The sequence below is a fragment of the Leptosomus discolor genome, chromosome 1, assembly GCF_034619465.1.
Source record: "Leptosomus discolor isolate bLepDis1 chromosome 1, bLepDis1.hap2, whole genome shotgun sequence".
Classification (NCBI taxonomy): Eukaryota; Metazoa; Chordata; class Aves; order Leptosomiformes; family Leptosomidae; genus Leptosomus; species Leptosomus discolor.
In genome coordinates, this window is record NC_141391.1 from 137,009,954 (window position 1) to 137,033,765 (window position 23,812).

Here is a 23,812-nt window from a genome sequence, read left to right on the forward strand (position 1 = left end):
AACATACCTGCTTCACAATCAACTTGGATTGCGGAGTTCTTTCGCAGATCACTCCCACCTGACTTTTCTAAATTGCATGCTCACAATTTTGTACAGGCGCATTTGAAAGATTAAAGCAGTTAAACTATGCCGTCAGTTTATCTCGTATGGGAACACCCACTTAAGCTAGACCGATGCGTTTAAGTTAAACTAGACCTATGCCAGAGCAGGCGAAGTACTGGCCCACACACAGCTGCAGCCTGTCCATGTTCTCGCCCATGACACTGCCACAGCACCCAATTACTTCCCCCGCACGACCACGGCCGCTGGGCGCCGGGGCGCGGCAGCTCCGCACCCAGACGGACGCCGCGCCCGGGCCGTGCGCGCCCGCGGTTGGAACAACCGCCGGGCTCCCCAACCCGCGCAGGCCCCTGCGCAGCGGGGGCGGGAGGGGGGCCAGGCCGCTGCCGGGGCGGGGCGGGGCGGTGGCAGGTGCGGGGAGAGGCGGGAGCGGGTCATTGGGCGACCCGCCCAGGGGCGGAGAGGGGGCCGGGCAGCCGCGCGGAGGGGGGAGCCCGGGAGAGACCTAGGGGCAGCCGGATTTAAGGAGTGGTGCAGGGCGGAGGTGCTTTCGTTGCCGCTGTCCCTGCCGCCGCGCGTCCGTCGCCGCCACCACCATGCCCGTCAAAGGAGGCACCAAGTGCATCAAGTACCTGCTCTTCGGCTTCAACTTCATCTTCTGGGTGAGGGACCCGCTTCCGACCCCGGGGGAACCCCCGCTGCGGAGCCCGGGGCGCGGCGGGACCGTGCCCCTTCGCTCGTTCCTTCCTGCCCCGGCGGGAACCCACGGGAGGGGGGTGGGGAGGGGCAGAGTGCCGGGGGTGGGGGTTTTATTTGGGTTTCTGTTGTTGTTACTTGGTTTTGTTTTGCCGTTTTCTTTACTCCTTTCCCGCCCCGCCCGGGAGGAGAGAGCTGGGTGCCCGGCCCTGCTCCCCACGCTCCCTCATGCTGCGGGGGTTCCCACCGCCCTCCGGGCGGGGCGGCGGCAGCGGCGCCCTCTCCGCGCCGCCCTCTCCGCGCCGCTCTCTCCGCAGCCCGGCGGGGTCCGTGCGGGGGTGGCCCCGGCGGGCGCCTCTTCCCTCGCGGCGCCTGGAGCCGCCTCGCCGGGACGGGCGTGTCCCCGGCCGCTCGGGGAGGGGGAGCGGCGCCCGGTTACCTGTTGCGGCGCTTAATGTGCTGCGTGCCGGATACTCGGCGGGAGGTGTCTGAACAAGATACCTACCCGGGTCGCTACTTTATTCTCTTTTTCTTTTTTTTTTTGTTTGTTTGTTTGTTTGGATAGGACAGTGGTCGGCAGAAGGCAGGCTGTGTGTCCTGCCCGCTGACGTGTGCGGGGGGTGCTAGGTGTAGGTGTGAGGGTAGCTCCCCCCCACACCCCCGCCCCCAGCAGTACATACAGCGCTCGCCCGCTCGCACAGAAACTCCCCTTGTACTCGTCGGTAGCTTGTACCGGTGCGAAGGCTGTAACGGGGCTGGGGGGGGGGGGGCGGGGGGGAGGTGAGTCGATCGCTTACAAGTTCGCGCTTGTGGTCCCGGTCGTTGTGTACGTGAACTCGTCTTGGTTGGAGCTTCTGCTGAAGCTGTGGCTTCTGCCTTGGGTCTTCTGGGCAGTATTTTCATAAAGAAAATACTGAAATACTTTAATCCCTAGGAACGCACCACCGTCAGAAATTGAAATACTATTTCCAGTGCGGTTTCTGGCACGACTCTGTTTGCCAGGCAGTGTCAGAAAGCATGGCTTAACTGAGGCTTACGGCTGCTTCTCAAGCACTTGGGGTGTGGACGTCTGAATTTAGCATCATCTGCCTCTGGAAAAGTACACGTGGAACACAGTACACCTGCCTGTGTGCCTAATGTGTATAGGTGTGAAGTGTAAGGTTCAAAAAATGAATTTTCTTTTGGCTGTCTGCTACAGTGGAGAAATGCATGTGTGACTCCTTTCCACCCTCTGATGTGGAGAAATTAAGTTGGAGCTGTGGAAAGAAACCACTTCTGCAGTCAGTTACAGTATTGCATGTGGGATGACTGAAAGATGCAGTGCTAACAGGTAAAACATTTGTGATCTATCAACTTAAAAACAGGGGTTCAGCAAAGTAAGAAAATGGAACTCGGCTGAAGTTGAGGGAAGTTGTGTGAAGGAACTTTACAAGGGGACAGGAAAGCATATATTGCCACCTGAGATTTGCCAGCAGGGTGAGCAGGGGCAGGGGTGGGTGTCATATTTGGAGGGTTATAGCTGGTAATAAGAAAAAGCCTGACAATGCACTGGCTGAAACCTCTGGGTCAGTGAGGTGCTGAACCTCTTGTTGAAACAGGACATATTCGTGGTTTGCCTTGTGGGTTTTTATATTTATTTTTTAAAGCTACAGACTTTTTACAAACTGTTTCATAGCACAAGAATGTTTGTTGTGGGAACGGCATTGCCTCAAAGATGCTCTTAAGATGAGCATCAATGCTCTGCTGCCTGGGGGGGCCCAGGTCTAAGAACAGGGAGTGTCTTTTTGTTTTGCTCAGGAGGTATCTGTTACTTGGGAATGTCATGGTGATAAAGCTCAGAAGCTTTAATTACCTGTTTGGGTGCCCAGTAAGCATGACTGCAGGTTTGACATGTTAACAGGGTGGAGGGGAGGAAGAGTGGTGGTGGGGAAGAGGGCTATACCTTGCATAGGCTGGTACAGCTGCCCAGAGGAGCCATAAGGATGCAGCTCTTCAAGTGGCCTTCTTGGGGGTTGGCAGAGCCCAGCTAGGATGTTGGAAAAGGAAGAGAAAGAGTAAGAAAATGGAGATCAGTGCTTCTTACTAGCTGAGTATGCCAGCAACTGGCTGGAAGCACCAGGAGGAAGTAGATGTGAGCAGCTTGGGTTAGCCAGAAATAAGTGTTTGTAAATGAGCTGGAGTAGTCCTTGGCTCTCAGGGCTCACTACACGTATCTGTGCCCTAACAAAACTGTGGAAGGGAAGTTTCAAATATAATGTTAGTGAACCTCATGTCCTCTATGGAGCTATAAAGTAGCAGTATCTTGGGCAATTTTAGACTGTTAGGCCTCAATGCACAGTGCAAAAAGAAAAGAAAGGTGTCTTGGGGCAGGCAGCACTAGAGGACAGGAACGACCCCAATAAAAAAGAAAGCTTTAATGTTTCTTACAGTATTGGAGATGTGAGAAGTCTGTTAAGTAATGGAAGTAAATTGAGTGAAAGTGTTAGGCCTAATCCTAAAATTGAAGGCACAATCAGTGACTGGCTCTTGGCCTTGGGAACCCCCCTCAAGATAACAAACAAGCCTTTGCTTGATTATGAGTAGCCCGTGGGTGGGGGTCCTATTGCCCAAGTGCGACTCGGAAGTGGTGACGATGTAGTTGGATTTAGTGCACCTACTGGAGCAAGAGAAGCTAAAAGATCCTGTGAAGCTGTGATCAAGTTCACACAGGACCTCCTTTTTAAAATAAGTTGCCTCAAAAGGACAGGTGAGGAATTTAAATGGTCTGCAGCAAACCTGCAGGTATTTGTAGATTGCACATAAGGTGGCATCTGTTTGCCTCCATCGGACTTGACAAGCGAGGGCAAGAGGAAGCAGGAGGAGTGAAACAGCTTGGTATAGGAGGCCATTAAATCAAAAGTTGGGAAACCCAAGAAGTTGAAGGTGTGTCCAAAGGAAGGAGATAAAGATTCATAAATGCTGGCAGGTCAAATACAAAAATATATTAAGGCTAGCCAAAGGAAAGCTTCAGGAATAACTTGCAATAGCAAACCCAGCTAACGTATCCCTCTTCAGACATGTTAGGACCAGGGAGCTTCCCAGGGAATCCTTACAGACAGTAATTGGTCCAGGTGTGAGAATATGTTGGGAGTGACATTCTGTGGGACCTTCTTTTACTGGAGGTGCTTGGGGAAGACCTTGGGGAAGTTCTGTGCTGTAACTGATCTTTGACTCTGAATTCCTCAGAAGCTTGAACTGACCTTGGTGAAAAGGTGGTGAAACAACAGCAGCAAATGATGATTAACAGCTTTCCAGGGTCACACAACAGTTACTTCAGAACTATAAATGCATTCCGATTAAGTAAAACCTCCTGCTCACCGCCCACCTCCTTGCCTGAGGGCTGGAATGTGGTGAATTTGAGGCTGCGTTTTTTGTTTTATGTTATTCTGAGGTATGTAGAGAGTGGCACATGTTGTTCCTCTGGAATAGGCAGAGGAGAAGATTCATTAAAAATGAAAAGTTGGTGTATACATGGAAATGTGACACTGGAGGAGAGAGAATGGCTACTGCAAGGGGAAGTTGAACTTCGTGAAGCTGTTAACTTGAAGCCTTTAAAAGCCTGAATCTTAGAGACAGCAAGGGCTGGTTGGTGTTAGTTCACTTGTTCAATGTCTCCTGGAAAACTCAGGGCTCTTAGAGAAAGTAAGCAGTCCTGGAGTAAGATCCTGGCAGGGATGAAATCACTGACTGAGCAGAGGCAGGGTTGAGATGAGGTGGAGCTCTCTTGTGGTGGAGAGAACCAGCAGAGTTGGCATGTGGGAGCAAGTTGCGTGGTGGTCAGTACAGTCCCATCTCATCTGGAAAAGCATGTGATGTAACACTTCAGTGCACGAGTAGCATCCCTTATTCAAGAGCAGTGAAGATGGGTGCATGCTGACCTAGCAGGCTATGTGACAATGTAAAGCAAGACACTTGCCAAAGTAGGCATCAAGTAGCATGTGTGGAGGAGCAGGAAGCAGCTTGGAGTTACGACCGAGTTGGTTCAGGGGTAGCTGCTGCCACAGAGCAATGAAGTCTTGGGAGAAAAGGGTCTACAATGGCTTCACAAAAGCACCAGGTGAGTGCTTATCAACAACAGAGAAAAACCAGCTTCAGAAGTGAAGGACCTAGAGAAGAGGAAAGATGGTGCCACTGCATAAATCCATGGTGTGCTGGTATCCTGCAGTGCTGTGGGCTGCTCTGGTCTACTTGCCTACCTTGAGAAGAATATAGTAGAGCTTGGTAATGTTTGGGAAAGGAAGAGGAGGGGTTTTGCTATTGGGATTCTTCAGCCTGGAAACAGATGAGTGAAATGTGCTGGAGGTCTGTGGGATCACAGTTGACCAGGTAGTAGGTAGGGCCTGACTGTATTGGAAGAGTCAGTGAGTAGAACTGAGGTGTGTTAAGTCTGAAAAGAGGAAGTTTCAGAAGAAAATGGTATGGCTGTGGGTATGTTGATGGCACTTGCTCCCTAGGAGGTGTTGCGAAGTTCAAGGGGTACCTAGCTGACATGGTGTTTAGCAGCCTTCAGTTAATTTTTCTTCTCTAAAGGTACTGAATCTTTGCTCAACATGTAAACTCGGAGGTTAATCCTGGGAAATGCTACTACCTGCCCTGATAACTCTTCCTGAGGAGCCCCCTTGTAGGATGCTGTGCTAGATTATGGCGGTAACTGGCCTGATGGCTTTTCTCCAGTTGGTAAGGCTGGGCCAAGTGTATATCTCACTAGCATGACATTCTCTGAAACTTTTAGGACTCCAGAGCTTTGGTTAAAATGTGCTTGTGACCTAAAGGGAAGCGGGATGGGGGGGGGGGGGTGTGAAAATGGGATGGGACAGGACTTCTGGATGCTTGCTAAAAATGTTTCTGAAGTCTGGTTAAGCATTGCATTTGTAAGGAATGGTTTTTACTGTTGTGCTTGGATAGATCAGTAAGTTAGGTGATCCAGTCCCCTCTGAGGTATGGGAATGGGGGGTGGCTGTATTTTCCCTTCAGTTAAAATATTGCTGCAGACACCAAGCTCTGTGCTGCTGTTGTGCTGCTCTTGTTAGGGCTGGTGTACTCCCACCTGGGTTTGCATACCGCTCTTCTGTCTCGGTGTCTCTGGTGCTGGCCCTGGCATCTTTGATTGGGTCTGGTCTGTAATAAATGCTGTACTGGTTCGGTTCTTTGGAAGTTTGGGAGTTGACTTGGGGTGGGGGAGGGAGAGGGAGGTGTTGAGACTGATACAGAACTAATATAAAGATTTCTTTCCACCAGGCTGGCTCAGGCTTGGGAAGAAGTCAATGGAGGTATCACATTGTGTGCCTTAAACCTGAGCAGAGGCGTGGTCTTACCAAAACTGATTCTGAACAACTTTAGTGTGAGCGTATGCTTGATTACCTTGAGTTGTGTAACGAGTAACTACCTCTAGCTGAGCTCCCTTAACTCACATGGTTTGCTCAGGCTTGTTGGCCCTGGTGACAAAGTCTCTTCCTGGTAAAATTCTTGGCTCCTCTAGACAGCGTGGTGCATGTTGGGCAAGTGCCTGGCATGGCCGCACATATGGAGCGTGTGCCTGCATGTTCCAACACTGGGTTTCTGCTGCTGAACAAAAGCAAGGGCTTGCATCATTAAACTCAAATGCAAGGTTTTTCATTTGTGAATTTTGTGGAATACAAAGACTGCTGCTAATATTTATGATTTAATGTATTATAGCATACAGTTGGAGTTCACAGTGAGTCTTTGAGCAATTATTTTCTTACTCCTTTACACTATAGGCAACTGTCTTGTCCTGGCTCTCTACTCTTCAGAGTGTTTTGTGCTCTGTCAACAAATGCATTTGTCTATGGGAGTGCCTGCCAAAGTAAGATTAGCAAGATGAGGCCTGGAGGGCTCTTTTCTTTCTGTAACTTGAAGATACCTGTGACTTAGTTCTGAGCAATCTCATCTGCTCATGCAGCACCAAGAACAGACAGTAGCAGTTTGGTGCTCTGACTTCTGCAGAGGGTTTTCCCCTACTCAGGAGAAGAGGACTTGCAGGATGGGCAGGGAAATATGCATGTGTGTGTTTGTATGTATATTTGCACACGCATACAAAAGGAACAGAAATTAGTTGCTGCTGCTTTTTGTAATCAGCTGGTTTAATTGCTGGCTGTAGCATATGAATCAAAATGATGCTTGGGCTCAGCTCAATGTATTTTGACTCTAGTAAGTTCTGTGAAGTCAGGAATAGTGTTGGAGGGTGTTGCCTTGAGAAACCTGATGTGAAGCTAGTTGAACCTAAAGTTCTAGCAGTCTTAGCTCCTATTGGCAATTTAAATTGCAAATATAGTAGACTGGCTTCTGAATAGGAACTTGTATGAAATGGGCACTAGTCTTGGCGGTGGTTCAGGAATTCTGTAATGCTGCTCCTACTGTACTGGAGCACCATTTTATTACAATAAATACTGTGACATTAACTTAGCCCACAACATTCTTGAAACTAGCTTAAGCAGAAAGAAAGCTTCCTTTCCAATCTATTTTTTTAAAATGAGTTTGGAAATAGCTGCTGTTTCTTATATAACTGTTAGCCCTCATTGCACATCTGTTAGGGAAGTGGGTTTTTTTTTCAGAAGTTTGAAAACCTGTGCTGTTGTGGATAACACGAATCCTGTAATTAAGGGGTTAGAGTGATGTTGAGCTTCATCTGTACTTAGTGTTTATGGGCTTTTATTTATAGGGTACCAGCAAGTAACGGGACAAACACAGTTCATTACTGTTTGCAGTGTTCTCAATTTCTCTGTCTGTGCTTTGCAACGTTATATATCTGGTCCTGGCTTTGTTGATCCGCTGTCTTGCACAGTTATGAAAAAGTTATTTGTCTGTTTTATGCAGAAGAGGATCTGATGTTTTTAGCTGAAAGTTTTCACCTGTTTATGAGGTGAAGGAAAGATAGTGGGGTTTTTTAGCATGTGCTTGGTACATCCTGGGTAAAACCTATGTAAGGAATAGTCATGTAAAGCCTGACATACCTTCTTAATTCAAGAAAAAATTTGTAACAGTATTTTGTTAGATGCAATGCTGAGCTGACAACACTAAAAGTAGTACTTTTGACTGACTCTTCCACATACTGACTTATCTTCTGCTAGATGCAATGCCACAAATGTGCTAGAAGTTGCATATAAGCTTGGCCTGAATGTGCAAAAACCAGCAGAACCCATAGTTACCTGCACGAAGGCTTTTTTTACAGGCTTTGATCCGTATGTCAGAAGTTCTTGCAGTGTCTCTTTTTTTTTTTTTTCCCCCCCTATCCCTGCCTCCATGCTGTGGAAGTGGAGTAAAGGGTGGTGGTAACCTGGTGGATGTGGATGTGGGGGTGGGGGGAATTATGTCCCTCCCAAAGTTTTATCTGCCAGTTCTAGAGACTTGATATCTGTTTGGACCTTGAGCCCCTTGAGCGGCGGTTCTGTCCATGGAAAGGTAAGATGCTCTAAGATATCTGCAGCAAGTGTGGTGTTTGTCTGGGGATTGTCCTTTCTTGAGGTAGATCAAGGTAACAAGATCAGAAGGGACTGAAGAAAACGGTCCTTGCAAAATAATGATTAAACCTAAAAACTTTCCAGCTTCCCAAAGTAGTGTCCTGTATTGCTGTATCATGGGTATGTTAATACAAATTGGAATTTCTGGTTTGAAATGCTCAAGCTTTTAATCTGTGTTTATACCAGTATCATTAAATCCAATGATTCCCTTTGCAAGCCTTCTGCTAGGAGACTGTATCTGTGAAACCTTAGGTGTTAATGGGGGGGGAAAAAAAGTATGCAGTGGAAATTTCTTGATAGCATGCCTCAGCACTGAATGCTCCAAGTTCGTGCTGGAGTTAGCCAAGTATTGTGAGGGGAAGAAGGCAGAGTGTTCTGTATGGCTTCTGCCTCCAGGATAGAGGGGTTGTTTCTCATCTATATAGCAACGGTCCTCTGCAGTGGTACGCAGCACTTGTCTGTTATCTCTTGTCGGGTGGAAGGCTAAAAGAAAGCAAAGTGTCAAAGATAAACACTGGAACACACCCGTAGATGTGCTCAGAAGCAAAACTGTGTAGTTTGCAGGGGGTGACCAGAGCAATGGAAAGGGCTGACTTTGGAGAAGGCACGAGTGTGGGGCTGGATGGGTGGGATGAGGGAGGTCCTGCACAGGAGGCTCACTGGGGAAGGTGCAGGGCTGTGTAAGAAAGGAAGACAAAGCAAGGTGGTTTGTGGGTTTTTTTTCCTGTTGCGATGGGCAGAAGGGTGCATGCAGGAGTAGAACCTGTGAGACAATGAGGGTATGTTTGCATGTGATGCAAAAAAACCTAAGGAGCCTCCATAGGACTGGAGGGCGAGTGACCAAGTATTTTTATCCTTGCTTAGCATATGTCCATTGCAGCTATAGAGTAGAGATAAGTCAAGCAGAAGTGAGCTGAGATGCTTGGTAGTGGCTAGGGGAACCAAAGTAACTCTCGTTAGCTTGGACGGGGACATCGGTAGCACACTTGTGCCGGGACATCGGTAGCACTCTTGTGCCAGGACATGCTGTTATTGGAGAGTCCCTGCCACACTGAGTGGGTAGTACCCCTTTAACTTCATGTTTTGGTCAGATTGGTAGAAAAACCCTGTCTTCTGAGTTTCCCTTCCTATACTTGTTACTGCAGAAACATACTATTTACATCTTTCTTAAGCACACAAACCTGCTTTTTTCTTAGTTTTGTAGGTTTTTGCACCCACAAAGTGATTAGCTTCAGGAAAACAGACAGTTTTGTTCTTTATCTGCACAGAATAGATCTACTTAGAAATATCCTGTATTACTCAACTCCTGTGACAAAATGGGTCTGTTGGTCTGCTAGATTGGGAAGACACTTGGATTAAAAACCCAACAACCAGCTTTTCAGGGGATCTGCTTCTGTGCAGCCAAGGGATGGGGGGTGGTGGCTTGCACCCCTTTCCCAGGGGTGAAAAACACAGCTACCAAAACCCACCCCAACATGGCTGCCAAAACCTACTGGCATATAGCATTGCTGAGCAGAGGAGGTGACCTCATACCAGCCTCTGTTGTGCCAGATTGGTCTGAGATGCTGCCAAGTGCAGTGGGTGCCTGTGGGGCTGTGCTTGCCTCTTCCTCTGAGACTGGTGTTGGTGCCCTCATCTCTCATTGTTTTGATGGAAACTTGAAGCTTCAGATGACTTTCTTGCCCTCTGCTTAAACGGCCTCTCTTTTGTTTTGTTTTGGTTTTTTTTTTTAGTTCAGTGGTCATTCAGTGGTCTTGCAAGAAGGAGCTGCATTTTTTTGTTGTTGTTCTGGTGCACTAGGGAGAGAATTATCACTTTACTTAGTCCTACAAATTTTTAGTGATGTGGAACAGTTCACTGACATCAAGTATTATCACTGTTCTGTGATTCCATAGTAAGCTCTTGCCTCCTGGTGATAATAACTTTTTTCACAAGATGACTGCTTTCCCAAGGAGAAAACATGACAACCCTCCCTCCCAATCAGAGTTAAGTCTGTTTTTTAAAAGGAGACATACTAAGTATGTTAGCTCTCCCTAATGTTAACCAGCCAGTTTTTCTTGAAGAGATCATTGACTGAGTGTTCTGCTTTGCTTGAACTTGTACGATTATCTACATAGTTGTAGTACAGCTTAGAGTTTCTTCATGATTTGAATACTCTGGCCTTAAAGGTGTGCTGGGGGATCAGCTCTGGGTTTTAGTTTTACAGTCTTTTGCTGTGTCCTGCTGTGTTTGCAGTGCTGCCCCCACGCTCTCTACTTGAACACTGAGGCTTGTCAACCACAAATATAGGTAGGTGCAGACAGCAGGGTGTGCTCAGGCTTGTGGCTTTGCAATTCATGAGTTCCTAGCAAAACAAGCAGAGGCTGTAGATTTCTTATGCTGCAGATCTGGATGCCTATAAAAAAAGTTTGACCCAGGAAAGTGAGTCTCAGACAGAGTATTCTTAAATACTGGGTGACTTAACTGTAGGCTAGAAGTGGTGTGTGAGGTTTTTTTCCATCACTAAGCCCTCCTGGCTTTTGAACTGAAGTGAGATGAGGTTGCAAAGGCTTTTTTTCAAGTGATGCTGTAGCAGTGAGCACAGGTAGAGCAGCAACTCTTCCCGCTGCGAGTCCCTGTCTTGCACCTCTCCCATCCCCTGGGGTGCTGCTGTGGCACAACAAATTGAAATAATAATGCTGTTGTGACATACTATATACTACCAAGGTTCTTTGGCATAACTTAAAATTATTTCGTCAGCCTAGCCCTAACAAGGAAAGCAGCAGGTATGTGCAGGCTTTGTTCTTGCTGCGTGCTTTGTGAGTAAGCCTGTGCCTACACACCCCTGACACCAACAAAGGGCCTTTTGCGTAAGTCTGGAAACCTCCATTTGGGTTTGGCTCCTTCTGCGTTGTGTATCACTTCATCTTTTTCCCAGTTAAAACCCTGCAGCTTTGCTTTGAGGCAGACTTGGGAGTCAGGTGTCTGCCGTACAAGAAATGCTGGTTTTTCTGGCATGGCTGACCTCTTGCTTTTTCTTTGCTGATACCTGAGTCCTAGGAGGCTAGGGAAGGCAGTCAGGGGCAGCGAAGCTGTGCCTGGATTTAAGCATGACACTTCTATAGCAGGGAGAAAGGGCTCTTGGGCAACCCATGGGGAGAGCATGAGGCTGGAAGAGTTGGGCTCCGTGTGGAAGCGGTATGCAGAGGGATGCTTTCTGTGGGAATGCCTTCCATATTCTTCCTGAAAATTTCCATTAGGAAATGCTTTCCAGTTTCTTGGAGACAAATCAAGAATGTTGTTCCCTCCTAGAAGGAACTTGTTATCAGAGATAAGGGTTTAACTTTTTTTATGAATGCTTTGCCTTACCAAAGCTCCTGACTTTCTAAGTTTATTGCTCACTGTTAAATTTAAATTTTTCATGTCTGCTGCAATGTGTGGTATTTCTGTCCTTGTCTCACTTTCGTAGAGCTTATTTTAATAGTTAAATGGTTTTCAAAGGAGAGAAGGAAGAGCTGAGAAGCACACTTCCCAGGTTTCTAGTTTGTTCTGTTTTTCTTTTTTTGTGTGCAAAATGATCCCAGTTTTTTTCCTTTTAAAGCAGGGAGGATTCGGTTTGTTCAAACCAAACTGTTAGTGTTTGTCTTACCAGAGTGCAGTTCCCTCTTTTTTTGCAACACTTCACTGATGCCTTCTGCCAGATGCTTCATCCAGAAGCTAATTTATACACACAACTTGCCACAAACACAGGCACCAATGTTGAGAGGAACCTGGATGCACACAGGCAGAGATGATAATAAAATAAAACTAAATCTTATCTAAAATTTGATTGTGTTGTTCCAGATCAGCACACAGCAATGTTGCTATTTCAGCAGCCTGTATTTTCCTCTTCCTGTCAGTGCAGTAACTTATTGGATTGGTTTTATCCTGTTTTGCAAGAAAGAGCACTCTTTCTAAACTCTATACTGTGGTACATTGAACTCTTACCAGTCATTTAATATGCTAAAACTTTTAGCTGGCCTTACAAGGCACTTTTTCTTGTGATACACTTGTCCTTCAGTGTAAAGAATCATAGAATGTATTGGGCTGGAGGGGACCCCCAAAGGTCATCTCGTCCAACCCCTCTGCAGTGAGCAGGGATATCTGTAGCTAGATCAGGTTGCCCAGAGCCCCATCAAGCCTGACCTTGAATGTCTCAAGGGATGGAGCTTCTATCACCTCTCTGGGCAACCTGTTCCAGTGCTTTACCATGCTTATGGTAAAGAACTTCTTCCTAATATCCAATCTAAATCTACACGTTTCTCATTTAAAACCATTGCCCCTCATCCTATTGCTACATGCCCTTGTAAACAGTCCCTCCCCAACTTTCCTGTAGGACCCCCTCAGGTACTGGAAGGCCGCTATAAGGTCTCCCTGGAGCCTTCTCTTGTCCAGGCTGAACAACCCCAACTCTCTCAACCTGTCCTCATAGGGGAGGTGCTCCAGACCCCTGATCACTTTCATGGCCCTCCTCTGGACCCACAAGCCATGCAATGTCATTGCAGTCACACAGAATAAAACAATGGGTGGAGGGGTCAGTGGAAATACTGACACTTGCCACTTTGGTAAACCTCAGGTATTTTCCATAAAGATCAAGAATAGCATTGTTCTCGTGTGGCATTGTAGTTTAATATGTAAACACATCTGTCAGCAAGATGCCTCATGTCAGGTGCTAAGTTTGTTCTTGATTTGGTATCCCCATACTTTTATGCTGGTTCTTTGTCACCACCTCTTTAAATAACAGAGCCGTAGCCTGTGTTTACTTCTGATGTTGATGCTGATGCAAGGGTGAATGTATTAATTGGTATTATTTAACAAGGCTTACTTGTTCTTACAGCTTGCAGGGACAGCAGTTCTTGCGATTGGACTATGGCTTCGGTTTGATTCACAGACCAAAAGCATCTTTGAACTGGAATCCAACAACACGACGTTTTACACAGGTAAACTAGGAGATGGCTTGGGGTGATAGATCACACTTCTGTGCCCTGATTTCCAGACTGCTTAAAAAACCTTTGTCTTCCCTGAAGGCTAAAGACAAAACCCTAAACGGCCTCAGTGGGGCAGAGAGCAGCATCCCCTGACTGGTGCAGGGGGCCAGCCTCTGTTGTGAGCTCTCGTGCAGACAGCAGCAGTGTCATGCTAGCAGTTTGGTAGCAGGCTCTTGCATTGTATATCATCTCATCTTTTTCCCATCTTAAACCCTGCAGTTAAGCATTTTGTAATCCCAGGGACTCCTGGTAGACATAGAGGATGTCTCTTCCTGATGTGTCTCACAGTAAGTCAGCGAAGTTTCACTCTAAATGGGTAGTTACAGATGACATCAATAATTAATTTTTTTCCTCCAAAGTGACCAACCTAAGCTACCCAAACCCACAAGTATTATTGTCTCATCTCTCAGAAGAAGTATATGTACTATTGTCTGATATACAGCCCTATGTATGCTAACTTACACTGAGCATAACGGAAAGGATGCACAAATACCTTAGTCTATATGAGCAACTATTATGGGCAACCTAGATCAATGTAGCTTTAGTTAGGCCAGGTAGAAGTTATTCCTTGATATATTCTTTTTGCAAGATTACCAATTAGGCAATGAACATGCATGTTTTCAGTTTGTTATTCTAATGTTGTAGGAGTTCGTAACTGAATTGGATGTTATCCTAACTGTAAGAGTTCGATCTCTATAGTCACTCTTAGGCTTGGGCAGAGGAACACATGCTGCTTTGGTTGTTGTTGCCTTAGTTCTTCAAACATTTTTTGAAACAAAGTAGCTGCATTTGAAGACTGCTAGCAATTGGGAAGAAAGCAAATTCTGATGTACCTTTCTTACACATGTGTCATCTTTGATTTGAACAGTCCTCGTACATACGTATTTCACATTCCTGTAGCACCTGGATTTGCTGTACCCTGTATGGCATCACTCATTAGCCATCCACAGCATGGTTAGGTTGGTCTTGCCAAGAAAATCAGCTCCTGCAGTGAGCTACTCAACCTGTCACAACACCCAAACTAGTGTCTAAAGGGTCAGTAAAGACTGTGTAAGACATGCTGGGGGGTGGAACTCTTATTGCAGCCTTATAGTACCAGAGTAGCCTGTGCCTGCTGTTAAGAATGATGAGTTAGGCTTGTTGCAGACCATATCTGGGAATATTGAAATGCTTGTGTGACTTCAGGAAGAGGCCACAGGCATGCAGATAGCTTATCTGTGAGACAGCTTGTATTTCACCCTTGGTATGCTGGCATGGTAGCAAACTGGGTTCTTTTTGCAGCTGCCAGGAAGCTTTCCAAATGCTCTTAACTGGACCTTGGAAAGGGAACAGAAATCTGAACTTAGCCATTGAGCTGAATATTTAACAAGTCATATTTTGGGTAGTCTAAAACAACTCTTTTGCTTCCTAAAATGTAAAAGTTTTATGATGTGATACTTAAGCTACTGGCTGAATGCAGCAAGTGAAATCTACTTGAAATCTCTGTAGGTTAAACTGGGTTTTAAAAAAGTTTAATAGGAATACTGTTTTAACATATTTTTATGGGAGTAGTTACTGACTGCAGTTTCCAACAGGAAATTGAAAGAATCTGTCAATTTGCACCTAGTAACAAAGCAACTTGCCTCAAAAGCTTTCTATATAACTGAAAATAAACTGAAATAAGAGGTTCTGATGGACTTTTTTTAAAAAAAATGGGAAAAGTTTAAGCTGAGGTAAAAAAATTGGTGGCAGGATTTCCTGCTGAAATGTCAGGCTTAATCACTTACATGCTTAACCAACTAGATGTTTATTTTGGCAGTTAATCTTACTGGTTTGCATCTAGAAAGTATCATTTGCAAATGCTTACATATGGCTTTCTTTAAATAGTACTGATTTGGTGTCTGAAGGCTAGAACTTATTTTTGTCTATGTTGATAGAAATGTCATACTAATTCTACCTGCTTTGTGCTGATTCTGGCTCATGTTTCACTACCCCAATAATACTTTCTTGCCATCCTACTGAGTCATTTTGCTTGCTACATCTTGCTGCTCTCACCAGCTAGCAGCTGTAACGCTTCAGCTGGCAGTTCCCAAGCTTAGGAGGAGAGGATTTGGCATAAATGGAGTGTTTTAGGCCAGAAATGTTTGCCCTCTGCTCTGGCACACTCGCTACCTAAATTCTGGGCAGAATGGTCTACAGGCTCAGTCTCTTGATAGGGTTTGAAGAAGTATCTGCTTTTGCCAAAGCAGAAAATGTCAAGTTTCTTGTAGTTAGAGAGCCTGTCAAGTTGGGCAGCTGAAGTGTAGAGTTCTACCACCATGACTGGTGGAATAATTCAGTGTTTCCTGATGGAAGAGCAGAGTGGGAAAGCATTTAAAACCTTGTGACAGATGATTATGACACCTTTTAATACCCATTCTCCTAGAGGTAGTGTGCTTCAAGAATTCTCAGATGCTGATAAATCACCAGTTCCAGCTATCTTTAACTGCAGCATAATCTTCATCTGAAGATAAGTTGATAACTCTGGCTCTGAGCTAGTTTTAAAATGTGTCTTACAGTTTGTCTTAGCTTTATCTTGCCCATTTTCTAAAACTTGTGAAACTGCAATAGTGGTACACATTAATTGTAACAAGTTGAAGCTTTTGTTTATCAATACATTTTCCTACAAGTTTTGAGATGTGTTTGCTTTGAAAATTAAGCACAACACTTTTTTTACTTGAAACACCTCAGTAATGAAACTTAAATCTTGGTGAAAACTACAAATGCTATTTGTGGAGCAACTAATCTTATACCTTGCTGCTGAGCTCTCAACCAGCCTGTATACATGTGTCTCTCTCCTCCTAGGAGTTTACATCCTTATTGGAGCTGGTGCACTTATGATGCTCGTTGGTTTCTTGGGATGCTGTGGTGCATTGCAGGAATCTCAATGTATGCTTGGCCTGGTAAGTGTTCAGAGTAGTGTTTAAATTTTTAGCAGCATGATGAGAAAGGAAGGAAAATATTACTGTGCAGTTAAAGGGCAGCAGATGCTGATTGTTTTGGCTTCACAATGTTTAAACTCATGGTCCCCTACATAATGCTAGAGTTAAATTAATATAGTTTCCATTTCTGATCCTAAATCCAAATGTCCATGCTGTATTTGAACACAGGATGACTTCAGGACTTAGTGACATATTCAGGCATTGAAGTATCAAGACTGCGAGTATGTCTGAACACAGAACTAAAAAGTTGATAAGAGTAATGCTATTTATTAAACAGTTTGTTCTGAACTCTGAAGGCTGTGCAATCTTTAGTCTTTGAGACCAGAACTGTGATATTTGATCCTTGAAACAACAAGCCTCTACTGTTCATGATAACAGGATGAGGTCTTCTAGTTGACAACTGCTCTGCAAGCCAATTATTGGAGAGCAACCTCATTGTTTTCAGTCTGGAGGGGCCAGCAGAGCTTACTGGGTTCATGCACATCTGTACACTTGTGGAACTACTCATCCAAATTACTAGAAGACTTAGTTAATAAAAGACTACTACTATAGCCAGTGAAAGAACAATTCCCCTTCTGTGTCATGGAAGAAGTTAATTTCAGATATTTCATGCAAAATGATGTCCCTAGCCCTTCGTTGTAATTCTGAACATCTCTCTTTAAACTGCCTTTAAATGGTAGTGGAGTTTTGGACCCAGCAGTCAATTATAACACAGAGATGACACTTTTATTTCTGTTTTGTGGGATACATGCCAAAGAAGTGACCATTGGCTCTCTGGGAGTTGGTAGCAAGCTAGGTATTAAGTAGTGACTCCTAAAGCAGTAGGAGTGACAAATCAGGGAAACAAGTTAGTGTCAGTTGTTGTGATGGTGTCTGAGCGACCTGGGCAACTTCAAAGTCTGAGTTAACAGATGATTAGTTTTAATTAACACTGATCAAAAGGAGGACTTCTGCTTGGAAAACACTTCCAGGCTTTCTGATCCTCCTGGGAAGAAGTGCTGACCCAGTGCAGCATTTCCTAGTCTTACCAGTGTTTCAGACCTCCATCTGGAACTTGGTTGAGTGATGGTTCCCACAAGGCTGGACACTGGGGACTGGACAAGCTTGCAGTATATGTATGTGATGCTGTTTTGTGGTGCTGTGGTCTTAATGATGTGGTCCTTCTTTTCTAGTTCTTCCTTTTCCTTTTTGTGATTTTTGCCCTTGAAATTGCTGCAGCGATCTGGGGATTTGCAAATAAAGAAAAGGTAGGTAACTCTTAAAAGTTGGTGGGGTGATGTGATGCTGGCACAGGTTGCCCACAGAAGTTGTGGATGTCCCATCACAGGAAATGTTCAAAGTCAGGTTAGATGGGGCTTTGAGCTACCTGATCTAGTGAAAGATGTCCCTGTGTATGGCAGGGGGAGTGGACTAGATGATCTTTAAAGCTGCCTTCTGACCCAAACAATTCTGTGATTCTATGACTGTGCCCACAGAAAGTTAGCAGTCTGAAATCTATACCAGTACTAGTCAAATCCTGATTACCCAGAGAATTTGGGGGAGGGAAAGAAGATGCGTTCTAGCAAAACTATACAAGAAATTACACTCAAATGCTTAAAAATGAGACTAGCAGAGAATCCAGACTCCAAGATGCTGTTCCATACTAGAGATGCCCTCCAGGCAGTACCTGGCTGAGCTGTGAAGCGGGCCGTCAGTGAAGCTTTACCACTTCTAGATATGAGTTGGGTCAGCTATGGGCTGAATGTTTCTGTATCTAAATCATGACTGACCTGGGGTGTCCCCTCACAAGCAGCCAAGACTCTGTCTTCTTTCAAGATGAGGTGCTTGGTCATCAGGGTTGCTTTTCTGCTTCTATTATACAGCAGAGGAATACAGTGACTTCTGGGGTACAGAAATGAGTATTTTTGTGTAATCAGGGGCCAAGGACTTGGTTCTCTTACTCATCCTAGAAGCTCAGAGCTTTAGAAGGGAAACTGAATCTTATCTGTTTAGGTGTGGCTTTTAAGGTGAATGTACCAGTTAGGCTTACCTATTTAGAGTGAGAAATGCTGTCCACCTTACGTTTCTACATGTCAAAAGGATGGGTATTGTAGGTTGCAGAACTTTTAATGACTGACTCAAAACAACTTTTTCATAATTAATATTAAGGTAAGACAGTAATACACCACAACTCTTTGCTATCCTGTAGGTTATTGAAGAGTTAAAGGACTTCTACAAGGAAACCTATGCAAAGAGGTCTCAAGCACCTGCCAGAGAGACACTGAAAGCATTTCAGTTAGCTGTAAGTACATGGTTATACTTAAACTAGACAGTAATGCAGCTTGTTCACACTGTTCTCAATGTGATCCAGTCCCCTCTACGAGTCTAGTACCTTACTAACTAGAAGAAACCAAAGGAGTACTAGTAACAAGTTGCAGAGAAGATCTTTTTATATAGTATCAATGAATTCGGTATGCTTTTTTGTCCCTCTGAACTGCATAGAACTAGCTCTTGTCTTACTAAAACTCAGAAGCAAGCTGGGAAAATAGATGTGTGGTATTGATCTAGAGGCACCATTGTATGCATACCTGCATGTCTACGAGGAGTTCATCCTTGTGTCTGTAAGGAATACAAGCTGTCACCAAAATTAATGTGTATATACTTAATGAGATCTAGCTCTTCCTTTCAGAATCTTGCCTTTAGTGTAATAAAGGCTTTTTAAAATTAGCTTTATAGCAGTCATATTAGCAGGACTTCAAAACAAATTTTCATAAGATCTGCAGTAAAACCCATTGTAACCTATTTCTCCTTTTTTTTACCAGATACACAACAAAAATAAGAATTATTTAACCTGGTTTTCTTTTTTTCTGTTTTCTCTTGTAGCTAGACTGCTGTGGTCTTACAGGAGCTCTTGAGCAGCAGTTCATGGACACCTGTCCGAAGAAGGCCTTACTCGAGTCTCTTTCTGTAGTGGTAAAGCATGACTTAATTCACCAGCAGCTCTGCCCAATGAGTAGAATGAGAAACATGTTTCTGAATATTCCTTCCATGGGAAATTCCGGTGTCACACTTACTTAGCAGCCTAGCTCTATAATCAGTCTAGTTGTGGAAAATGAACATAATGTCACAGTGGAAAGAAGTAGGGTCAGCAGGAAATCTGAACTTGCACAAGAAGTGTGTGGTCTGTGTGTCACTAGGCTCACTGGAGTGATGGACAGTGTAAGGCCAAAACTTCACCTAAAAAAATGCTAGAGGGCTCTTCTCCTGGTGGCTGCTGCTATCACCAGAGCACCCTTTTAGTGCTGTGTAGGAGCTGTTTCTTCCCCTCTTGGTTAGGGAAAAGTAGACCATGGGGTGGGAGCATGTCTGAAGTTTTAACAAGAAAAGGAGAGGGGGGCAATGCAATGGTTGGTCTGTTTAGGTGAGTATGTCACTGTGAAGCTCTCCGAATTGGAATGCCCTTTTGAAACATTGCTGCAAAGATGCCTGTATGCCACAGATACAGGAGAGGCATCTTGTATAGTTCTTAACTATCCCTTTTCCTCTTTTTCTTACAACTGCTTTGTGCTGTTGCTTCATGTTCCAAGACAGCCTGTATGCTCAAAGACAGCCTGTATGAGTCTTTCCATATCAAATAAGGGTATTACAATGCAGGAATTCAATTAATGACTTGATTTTTCCACTTGTGCTCTTCCTTTCACTACAGATGATTCTGTGCCTTCAAATACCTGACCACATGAGACATTTCAGTCTGACTTTAGACTGTGTCTTTAGTCCTATCCATACAATATGCAATGAGTTAGACTATATGGGAGTAGCTGAGAGAGCATGCAGGTTTTATTGTTTGCTTTTATTCTGCTAAGTATGTTTTAGCTTCATCTGTTGACTTAATCTTGTGATGTGTTTATGGCCTAGTCCCAACTGTAGAAAAATGGTAGATAGACTGCAAAGTTAAAGGGATGTAATGGTGTGGCTGATCTGTGTGCCTCTAAGAGGCAGTGCTGTATTGATATTCTGACTTTTTTTTTTAGATATTCTGACTTTTTTTTTAGATATTCTGACTTTTTTTTTAGATATTCTGACTTTTTTTTTAGATATTCTGACTTTTTTTTTAGATATTCTGACTTTTTTTTTAGATATTCTGACTTTTTTTTTAGATATTCTGACTTTTTTTTTAGATATTCTGACTTTTTTTTTAGATATTCTGACTTTTTTTTTAGATATTCTGACTTTTTTTTTAGATATTCTGACTTTTTTTTTAGATATTCTGACTTTTTTTTTAGATATTCTGACTTTTTTTTTAGATATTCTGACTTTTTTTTTAGATATTCTGACTTTTTTTTTAGATATTCTGACTTTTTTTTTAGATATTCTGACTTTTTTTTTAGATATTCTGACTTTTTTTTTAGATATTCTGACTTTTTTTTTAGATATTCTGACTTTTTTTTTAGATATTCTGACTTTTTTTTTAGATATTCTGACTTTTTTTTTAGATATTCTGACTTTTTTTTTAGATATTCTGACTTTTTTTTTAGATATTCTGACTTTTTTTTTAGATATTCTGACTTTTTTTTTAGATATTCTGACTTTTTTTTTAGATATTCTGACTTTTTTTTTAGATATTCTGACTTTTTTTTTAGATATTCTGACTTTTTTTTTAGATATTCTGACTTTTTTTTTAGATATTCTGACTTTTTTTTTAGATATTCTGACTTTTTTTTTAGATATTCTGACTTTTTTTTTAGATATTCTGACTTTTTTTTTAGATATTCTGACTTTTTTTTTAGATATTCTGACTTTTTTTTTAGATATTCTGACTTTTTTTTTAGATATTCTGACTTTTTTTTTAGATATTCTGACTTTTTTTTTAGATATTCTGACTTTTTTTTTAGATATTCTGACTTTTTTTTTAGATATTCTGACTTTTTTTTTAGATATTCTGACTTTTTTTTTAGATATTCTGACTTTTTTTTTAGATATTCTGACTTTTTTTTTAGATATTCTGACTTTTTTTTTAGATATTCTGACTTTTTTTTTAGATATTCTTGCCAATATATCCCTTTAATACTTGATTCAGTCTTTCATTCTAGACTGGATAAGGAACAACTAAAGAAAAGTAGTTTTCAGCAGCTCACTGTAGACTGCTGCTTGAATAAGTAGGACAGGAGTTGGGATGAGACTTTGACCAGTTACCAAGCTCTTAAAGATACATACCTCTGTAATGTTACCTCTGTAACATAGCTTGTTCTTTTTCTTGGCTACCGTGTGTCTGCTGGGGAAAGGACTGGACTTAAATTTTTCTTTAGCTGCAATGGCAATTCATGGTCCTGGGAGGTTCAAACTGGCACTTTTATAAATCTGCCTATAGCCCAGCATGTATGCACGCAGCTCATGAAATCCTGCCATTCCCGTGCACCGTAAGGTGTCTGCAAAATAACAATAGCAATTGCAAATACCAAGAGTGGCTTCAAATCTATTTTGAGAAGGGCTGAGCAATACAGCAACTTAAATGCTGACAGCCATTAGTAACAAGCAAAGTCTTAGTACAACTGCAGTTGGTCTTGATCTACCTGATTGACTGAAGTGTTGAGAAGAGAATCCTGCTGTAGCCAAGGCGCAGTGAAGAGGTTTAGATACTTGAAGAATAGATTTAAACTTCTTCACCAGCTTTTGTGTTGGAATATCCCTGACTCTCTTTAAAGATGTGAAAATCAGCTTTCAGAAGATGAGTCTTCATCTCTAGTGCAGGCAGACTTGGTTGAAGGTGTAGCATCAGTTGTCAGACTTGAGCTCAAACAAGTAAGCAGAAACAAAACTTCTGTAATTATGAAACACTACTGAACAGTCTGTTTCCTTTCAGTCATGCCCTGATGCCATTGATGATGTCTTCAATTCAAAATTGAATGTGATTGGAGCAGTTGGCCTTGGCATTGCTGTGGTAATGGTGAGTTTCCAGATTATTTAGCAGGCAGCTGTATGGCCAAAGGACACTTACAGCAGAAGTCTGTTCAACACTAGACATGGCAGTCTACAAGCCCATTCCATTATTGACAAGTACCAGCAGGATCAGGGTGTGTTCTGCGGAGCCCTGAGGCAGCAGAGGGTGGGGTGTCTTGGACCTCCCTGCTTCTGCTTTGGATTACAGTCTGCCTCCTTGTAGTTTTAGCAGTGGTGAAGTTTTATTGGTGGTGTGTGTATGTATAGGGTGAAGATGTATTGGTCATGTTGCCAGCCCATTTTTCAAGCCTGGTATCTCTTCGGGGTTCTTGCTTTTGTTTCCTTTATAGCAATTAAAGAGTCTGCTGGACAACTGAAATAACTGTGCTAGTAAGAAAATTTGCAGTTTTTTGTTTGAATACTCTGGAGGAAAGTATGACATGGATGCAAATATGCTGGGATGATCAATTTTTTTTTACGAGAACTGATTTATAGCTGATTTGTTTTGAAGTATTGAGGGTGAAGGGGATTCATGAGAATGGGCTGAAATTTGGAGGTGGAGGGATGGGAGAGGCAGGGACATGAACTGCAGAGTAAAGTGTTAATATGGCCTCTGGGCTGGGAAGAGCAGCTATGCTTGTCCACATGTTGATAGACAAATGTGCTTTGGTCCCCTGACTTCTAATGTGTTTGCTTTCTTCACAGATTTTCGGCATGATATTCAGTATGGTTCTCTGCTGCGCTATCCGCAAAAACAGAGAAATGGTCTAAGAGCTAAAAACCCAAGACTGCTGCACTATAAAAATCTTTGTCATTAACTTCAGCGTTCTGAAAGCATTTCTAAAAAGTTATATATTTGTTACCTTTTTAATGCTTTATTTGGTACTGATGTAGGTTTGCTTTATATGTTCTAGTTAAAATGATAAAGGTATATCTGACTCAAGAAAAATATTGTATATAAAATACCTGACTTTCTTGAAACTTACGTAATTTGGATGTAATTTATGTTGGAGACAATTTGATACTTAATAAAGAGTAAGATGTATTATATGTTTGTGGGGGAGAAGAGATTTTACTATGCTTATTAATCATGCTGTTTGCATAGCATGGAGTTGAACTTGCATAACCTGTTCAGTGTTAAATCACTAGGGCTTTAGTATAAAGCAGGGAATAACTCCTGTGCTGATGCCATATCTGAAGGGAATTCCAAGGAATGGAAAAGTTGACTGTCAGAGCATGTTAGGAAAGGTGTTGTCACTCCTCCTTTTCCTCGGTGTGTGTGAACAAAAGCAGTTCTTATACTCCTAAAATGTTACTGCTGTAACACTTCCACAGTCATCTTCATACAGGGTGGCAAAGGATGACTGTCATACTGATGATAATGCAGTCAGACCATGGATGCAAACAGCCTGGGCTCTACCCTGGAGCCAGCTGGGCTTTCTTATATCAGCCTGGCATCTGACATGGCCTCAGTCCCTGGACAAGGCAGATTCCCATAGTGTATGCTCATAGAGTTTTCTTAGTGGCTGGCTTTGTGCTTTGTATCATAGAATGGTTTGGGTTGGAAGGGACTCTCCAAAGCCAGTGAAGTACAATCTCAAGGGCTCAAGCGTGTGTGCCAAATCTCAGGTTTCCAAGTGGAAAAAAACAAAAGTTG

General features: G+C 43.3%; 1 protein-coding gene across 6 annotated transcripts; it reads left to right on the top strand.

Annotated features, from left to right (window-relative positions):
• Positions 1–603: 603 nt before the first annotated feature.
• CD9 (CD9 molecule) lies at positions 604–23,205 on the top strand. 6 transcript variants are annotated; one of them, XM_086465753.1, is made up of 8 exons: positions 604–722; positions 13,129–13,231; positions 16,103–16,200; positions 17,412–17,486; positions 18,428–18,524; positions 19,106–19,191; positions 22,079–22,162; positions 22,861–23,205. In XM_086465753.1, the coding sequence occupies exons 1-8, from the start codon at positions 657–659 to the stop codon at positions 22,924–22,926; spliced, it is 675 nt and encodes a 224-aa protein (XP_086321879.1). In that variant the 5' UTR covers positions 604–656; the 3' UTR covers positions 22,927–23,205. The 6 variants fall into 6 exon arrangements, with proteins under 6 accessions (XP_086321879.1, XP_086321893.1, XP_086321871.1 ...); XM_086465767.1 differs by having other exon boundaries at positions 19,106–19,185; XM_086465745.1 differs by having other exon boundaries at positions 18,428–18,520; positions 19,102–19,191.
• The last annotated feature ends 607 nt before the right edge of the window (positions 23,206–23,812 follow it).

What these genes read in the sequence shown, in the direction of transcription:
- CD9 (XM_086465753.1), top strand. Translation starts at nt 657, where the DNA reads ATGCCCGTCAAAGGAGGCACCAAGTGCATCAAGTACCTGCTCTTCGGC. An exon ending in GATTTGCAAATAAAGAAAAG is followed by an intron (nt 17,487 to 18,427) that starts GTAGGTAACTCT and finishes GCTATCCTGTAG; the next exon opens with GTTATTGAAGAGTTAAAGGA. An exon ending in AGCATTTCAGTTAGCTGTAA is followed by an intron (nt 18,525 to 19,105) that starts GTACATGGTTAT and finishes TCTTGTAGCTAG; the next exon opens with ACTGCTGTGGTCTTACAGGA.